Below are 7,500 nucleotides of genomic sequence, written 5' to 3' on the forward strand. Positions count from 1 at the left end.
GACAGACAGACAGACAGACAGACAGACAGACAGACAGACAGACAGACAGACAGACAGACAGACAGACAGACAGACAGACAGACAGACAGACAGACAGACAGACAGACAGACAGACAGACAGACAGACAGACAGACAGACAGACAGACAGACAGACAGACAGACAGACAGACAGACAGACAGACAGACAGACAGACAGACAGACAGACAGACAGACAGACAGACAGACAGACAGACAGACAGACAGACAGACAGACAGACATTTTAAATGATGAGCACATCTCTGGTCAGCACTACATTTTAAATGATGAGCACCTACATTATTATAGGGACATTTTCAGGGGGAACTCGTATCAACTGGGAGATTCTTTAGAAACAGCTTCTCCTGTGGCACCGCAGTTGAAATAGACTCTGGTTGCGGCATTCCTTCCTGTTTCCCCATTCACTGTGTTGTGTAAGGCTGGGCAGGTCACTTTAACAGAACATCTTTATTGGCAAGTAGTGTAGCTGTGACCAGAGGCTCAGTACTGTAGCTGTGACCAGAGGCTCAGTACTGTAGCTGTGACCAGAGGCTCAGTACTGTAGCTGTGACCAGAGGCTCAGTACTGAAGCTGTGACCAGAGGTTCTGTACTGTAGCTGTGACCAGAGGCTCAGTACTGTAGCTGTGACTAGAGGCTCAGTACTGAAGCTGTGACCAGAGGCTCAGTACTGTAGCTGTGACTAGAGGCTCAGTACTGAAGCTGTGACCAGAGGCTCAGTACTGTAGCTGTGACCAGAGGCTCAGTACTGTAGATGTGACCAGAGGCTCAGTACTGAAGCTGTGACCAGAGGCTCAGTACTGTAGCTGTGACCAGAGGCTCAGTACTGTAGCTGTGACCAGAGGCTCAGGTACTGTAGCTGTGACCAGAGGCGCAGTACTGTAGCTGTGACCAGAGGCTCAGTACTGAAGCTGTGACCAGAGGCTCAGTACTGTAGCTGTGACCAGAGGCTCAGTACTGTAGCTGTGACCAGAGGCTCTATAGAGTCTATACTGTAGCTCGCTCTGAAATGTGTCATTTGGAAGGAGGAGTGTTCCTCACACAAGACCTTGAGAATACATTTAGTTCCTGAAGGCATCAAAAGCAGACTGTAATGTGTAGTGGCCAGTTTAAGAGTGGAGCCAGTAGCATACAAGGTTGTATCATCTGCATATAAATGTACATCACAATGCAGGGAAGAAAATATCATGCTATTTAAATATAATGTAAATTAAAGTGGACCCAGAATAGACCCATGTGGGACACCTTGTGTGTGTGTGTGTGTGTGTGTGTGTGTGTGTGTGTGTGTGTGTGTGTGTGTGTGTGTGTGTGTGTGTGTGTGTGTGTGTGTGTGTGTGTGTGTGTGTGTGTGTGTGTGTGTGTGTGTGTGTGTGTGTGTGTGTGTGTGTGTGTGTGTGTGTGTTACCTGTCCCAGATGCCCCAGCAGCCAGGAGTGTGTGTGTGGCTTGCAGAAGCAGGCCAGACGGTGTGTGAACCAGGCGTGACGAAGCAGCAGCCTCCCCACCCAGACACCAGCCGCACATGCCAGCCCCGTAACCACGACGACGAGGACCCGACAGAGGCCGCCCTGGAGGAGGAGGGAGGAGGGGAAGGAGAGAAGGGGGGAGAGAAGGGAGGAGGGAAGGGAGAGAACTCCAACAAGCGCTCCTAACGCACTCATCCTGAGAGAAAGAGAGTGAGAGAAGGATGGAGGGATGAAAGAGGAGGGGACTGTCAGGGTTCCAGCAGGAAGCATCTCTCTCAGTTTAGGCTGGTAAAGATATGCCTCCTAAATGTCTAAACGGAAGTACAGGAAGTACAGGCTACAGGCAAGAATTTACTACATGACCGAGACGTTCTAGCTTGTTTGCCGACAGGATTCGGGGAAAGTTTGGGCCGTTCGGAGGCAGCTTCCAGGGGAAGTACATACACCGGAAATTTTACCCCACAGACACTTTCGGCAGTAGTTCTTTACCAGGCTTTATCTCACGGAGGAGATAAAACTGGGAACGAGGTTACTCTCAGTTAGACCTCTGGAGCCCCCAGTGGCCATAGACAGGAACATAATACAGAGCGGTCGTCTGGTAGTCGGAAGGTTCCTGGTTCAATTCCCGCTCCTCCCGGGCAGCGTGTCGAAGTGTCCTTGAGCAAGACACTTAACCCTGTAACTGTTTACACATTTACATATTTGGTCATTTAGCTGAGGCTTTTATCCAAAGTGACTTCCAAGTTCTGTACAACAGGTCAGCAGGAAGGGTACAACGCTATCAACTGAGTGACAATGTCAATTTCTATTTATTACTAAAAAGATTTGCACTACATCTCTACCTCATTTTTGCATTTTGTTTGCATTTTGTAGTTTTGTATATTGTATATGTTGTATAGTGTTTGGTCTTTATTCTTTTGCACAATCTCAGGAGGCTCATGAGAACCAAGCATTTCAATGTAATGTACATGTACCTTATATGTGACAAATAATACAAAACATAAACTTGAACTAGTATTATACCTTCATACCTTCCCCAATTCTTAGGTAGACAGTCAAATATTCTCAATGTTTAGTTATTAACATGAAGTTAGCCTCACCTTGGCAGCAGATATAGAGAGCTTAACACCCTCTCTGAGTAACTGGAGAGTTCACTTGTTGTGCCCGCTGTACCAAGAACATACAAGTAGCAAGATCACAAACACACAGAGAGGGTGGAGAGAGAGAGAGAGAGAGAGAGAGAGAGAGAGAGAGAGAGAGAGAGAGAGAGAGAGAGAGAGAGAGACAGAAAAAGGAAGTGTACGACAGGACATCAGGCAGGGCACAACTCTATCAGCTGAGTAACAATGTTCATCAAAGTGTTGAGTGCCACAGTGTAGGTTAGTTTTATTAGGACGAGTGCATGACAGTAAGGTTAGTTAGGGTTAGATGACAAAACGAATGATTGTTTTTCATGCAAAATTAACTGGCTTCTAGGTTTTATGTTTTTTTCCTATGCTATGATGAGCCACACTGAGGTGTGAGGAAAGCCAGAGAAGGCGTGACGAGGTAAGTATCCTGAAGCACACCAGCGTACACGGCCTGAGGTAAGGAAGATAAAGAGCTATTTTGTCTGATTCAAGACTTTGGCCATTCATTTACAATTTTATTTAAAGCCTAATGCTGTAAGATCTAGTTAGATACAAGATCTGATAAGATTGTAGTGAATGTGACCTTCTTGGCATAAGGACTCACTGCTAATGCAATTGGCTTGCATTTTCTATTTTCAATTAAGTGATTTTATTTACAATGAATTGAATTAACCCCAAAATGATTTTCCTCTTTAGCAGAAAGGCGTTGAATCATTTATGTGAGGAGGTTTTCTAAGGCAATTTTATCATCCTCAGATCATATTGGTGAGAGGACACGACAAGTGAGAAGGAGTGACTCGTGATTGACCTGAACCACGAACGACATGCGGCCCATGGCAGACCAAACAAAGGGGAGCACAACCAGGGCGACGACACAACCTGAGAGAGCCGCCATCCAACCCAGCCCACCCAGGGACGCCATCCCCAAGGAAGTGGAGCAGAAGACCACGAAGGACACCGCCAAGGAGCTGCGGACACAACCAGAATGCCGACAACAACCGTGGGAGAACCACCAGCCCACACAACACAGACGTCCCCAAAGAAAGGGGAGCAGAGACAGAGGACGACATGCGCCACCCCGGCAGCCTACGACAGACCAAGGCCATGTGTATCTCCACCATCCGTGTGAGAGAGAGCGTCCTACAGACAGGCCGCCACACCAGCAAACCCTCGCCCCTCTGGTACCGCGATGACGGGGAACGGGGGGACCAACCACCACACAGCACGTTCAAGACCACCCTACAGCCATGTCTCTAGGCCTGATAAAGGTCAAGCGTGAGCACAGTGGCAGACATGTGATGGTGGTGAAGAACAACATAGACTCCAGGAAAAGAGTCTGCAAGGCCACTATAGTTGACCGCCCCACTGCTACAGGTGACCCTTGACAGGGAATGGACGGCGACCAGTGAATGTTCCCGACTGCATCGTCAAGAAGAGACACATCATCAGAGACCTGTGGACCAAGAGACGTCTGAACACACATTGTCCACAATGTTATGTATTTATTTAATTTTACTGTGTTACTGTTTGGCCCTGCCACACGACAGACAGAGAACACCTTGTCAACAGCGACGCGACATCATTCAGATTAATACCTTCACAAACAAGAACAGCCTCACAATTGTATGTATCTGGAAAATGATGAACTAGGGATGTGATTAAATGAAATCAATGAGATAGCATTAACAATGTTTAGTAATAATGAGCTAAAATGTATTGCTGAAGGAAGAAGTGGTCACATGGTCACATTACATCACATTTGAATTACTTAAGTTACAAAATTGTCTGATTCTAAGTAAAGACCAACAAAACTGAGACAATCACAGATGAAAGTGACACTCAAACTCAGGTTAAATACAACTGGATCTTAAGTAATTTCATCAAGAATCATTATAATTTGTGCATATATATATATATTTTGAACATTTTCCCATAATCAATCATGTTAGTTTTTATTAACCAATAGGTTAACCGTTTTCAATCTTATTTTGACACATTAGCCACTAAGGTAATGTCTATTGTAAATATTACTATGTTTGTATGTGTACAACCATGATCTTAGCTCCCATAGATATTATCATGAAGACACATAATCACCACTTAAATGTCTGAGTCACGACATGAGCGACTGGAGGTAGGCCAAGATATGTGATGTTAATTGTTGTTTGATATCAGAGTTGAGGACCACTCATTGATATAGGTATTTTGAGCGGTTAAATCAGACCATTATTAATAAAAGAAAAGGGTGATATCTATTCCCACATCTCTGATATCAAAATAACACAGACCGCAGTCCAGTCGATCATGTCATGAATCATGTATGTAAATAATTCTATTTTAAACTGTTATGCCAACCAACAGATCACATTGGCCAAAATTTTCATTTATTTTAATTGTTTTCTATTTTATTCATTATCTGATAACCGATGGATTACATCGGTCCCATTCTTTTAACATACCTATTCACTTTTACCTGTTCCAAACAATCCTGGTATATTATACATTAATCTCACCCACATTATAATAGAGAAAAGTGAGTAACTGTGGTATAATATATTGACTCCCCAACTCTCTCATGTAAAGACATTCCCCTCCCCTGTATCTATCCTGTATCCCCCCCCTCCCCCAACTGTGGAATAATATATTGAGTCCCCAACTCTCTCATGTAAAGACACTCCCCTCCCCTTTCTCCCCAATCCTGTGTCCCCCCCCTCTCCCCAATCCTGTATCCCCCCCCCCCCACTTGACCTATCAAATGGGACCACCTCCCCCCCCTTTTAACTATATAATGCTCCTCCCGAGAACAAACCAGGTCTTTTACCTGGGTCATTTCAGCTGATCACCTGGGGCGAAGCCCTCAGCCATTCTCTCTATATACTATATATATATATATACTATACTGTTTGGTTAATAAACCTTGTTATTATCCAAACCTCGGTTGACTGAGAACATTCTTCTTCAGGATATCCACAAATAGCGGAGCGACGAGCGGAGCCAGAACACAGCGGAGCCAGAAGGCTGCCCGCGATAATAATAATCACTTTATTTGGGCTGACAGAGCCACAGAACAACTGCGATTTGTCAAATGAATTAGGTATATTGTTAGTAAGTTAGCCATGTAATAAGCGGGATAATGTATGGCCTGCTCGGTCATTGTCGCAAAATAATTGACCTTCACTACGTTTAAAACACCTCGGCGCGGCGCCTCGGTGTTTTGGACTCCGTGTCGGTCGGTTATTTTGCGACAATGACCTCGTAGCCATACATTATCCCTTACATAATTCCTTTTAGTTCTTTTTTTTGTTTTTCGGTCTTTGTTGAAATTTTTGTTCAATTAATTTTCTTCTCAGGCCTATGACGGGGTGGGTTGGGGGGGGGGTTACTATTATTATTATTATTATTATTATTATTTTATTTATTTTTTGTCAACGGTGGTTGGTGCAGGGGTTAGGGGGTAGGAGTTTTTTATTTTAAATGAGGCAAGGGGCAAGCCAATGCAAGTAATTGGCAAAAAATTTAAATGTATGGTTTTATGTGCATTGTATGTGCATTGTATGTGCATTATATATCCTGCCTTTTCTTCCAAAAAATGAAATAAAAATATATAAAAAAAAAAAAAAAAAAGGATATCCACAAATATCCCACACTATCTTGTTTGTTATTGTTGTTGTTGTTGTTGTTGTTGTTGTTGTTGTTGTTGTTGTTGTTGTTGTTGTTGTTGTTGTTGTTGTTGTTGTTGTTGTTGTTATTGTGGGGCTACCCATTTATTTACATTTGCATCACTGATGGTGTTTTTGTGTGAACCCATTGACCATTATTAATTTAAACCTACTCTCTTTGGAGACTCAGCCCCTCAGACCACCTCCTAGTTGAGACTCAGCCCCCATCAGGACCACCTCCTAGTTGAGACTCAGCCCCCCTCAGGACCACCTCCTAGTTGAGACTCAGCCTCCCTCAGGACCACCTCCTAGTTGAGACTCAGCCCCCCTCCAGACCACCTCCTAGTTGAGACTCCGCCCCCTCAGGACCACCTCCTTGTTGAGACTCAGCCCCCCTCCAGACCACCTCCTAGTTGAGACTCAGCCCCCCTCAGGACCACCTCCTTGTTGAGACTCAGCCCCCCTCCAGACCACCTCCTAGTTGAGACTCCGCCCCCTCAGGACCACCTCCTTGTTGAGACTCAGCCCCCCTCCAGACCACCTCCTAGTTGAAACTCAGCCCCCCTCAGGACCACCTCCTAGTTGAGACTCAGCCCCCCTCAGGACCACCTCCTTGTTGAGACTCAGCCCCCGTCAGGACCACCTCCTTGTTGAGACTCAGCCCCCCTCCAGACCACCTCCTAGTTGAGACTCAGCCCCCCTCAGGACCACCTCCTAGTTGAGACTCAGCCCCTGTCAGGACCACCTCCTAGTTGAGACTCAGCCCCCCTCAGGACCACCTCCTAGTTGAGACTCAGCCCCCCTCAGGACGACCTCCTAGTTGAGACTCAGCCCCCCTCAGGACCACCTCCTAGCTGAGACTCAGCCCCCCTCAGGACCACCTCCTTGTTGAGACTCAGCCCCCCCCCAGACCACCTCCTAATTGAGACTCAGCCCCCCTCAGGACCACCTCCTAGTTGAGACTCAGCCCCCCTCAGGACCACCTCCTTGTTGAGACTCAGCCCCCCTCCAGACCACCTCCTTGTTGAGACTCAGCCCCCCTCCAGACCACCTCCTAGTTGAGACTCAGCCCCCCTCAGGACCACCTCCTAGTTGAGACTCAGCCCCCCTGCTACACCGACGACACCCAAATCTACATCAGCACACAATCCCCCCACAACCCACCCCTCAGTCACATGGAGTCCTGCATATCCGAACTACAAACCTGGC

The 7,500-nt window shown here is 46.2% G+C and overlaps 1 protein-coding gene across 1 annotated transcript in view; it reads right to left on the minus strand.

The window, feature by feature from the left end:
- cyp4f3 (cytochrome P450, family 4, subfamily F, polypeptide 3) overlaps window positions 1-3,753 on the minus strand; it is a gene marked incomplete at both ends in the record, with an annotated part of 92,395 nt that extends 88,642 nt beyond the window's left edge. Inside the window, 2 exons of the mRNA XM_084321615.1 lie at window positions 1,443-1,604; window positions 3,730-3,753. Coding sequence (XP_084177741.1) covers window positions 1,443-1,604; window positions 3,730-3,753 — 186 coding nt within the window. The remainder of the gene's footprint in view (window positions 1-1,442; window positions 1,605-3,729) is intronic.
- Window positions 3,754-7,500: the final 3,747 nt, after the last annotated feature.

The sequence above is a fragment of the Notolepis coatsorum genome (assembly GCF_963971535.1).
Source record: "Notolepis coatsorum genome assembly, chromosome: 1".
NCBI lineage: Eukaryota > Metazoa > Chordata > Actinopteri > Aulopiformes > Paralepididae > Notolepis > Notolepis coatsorum.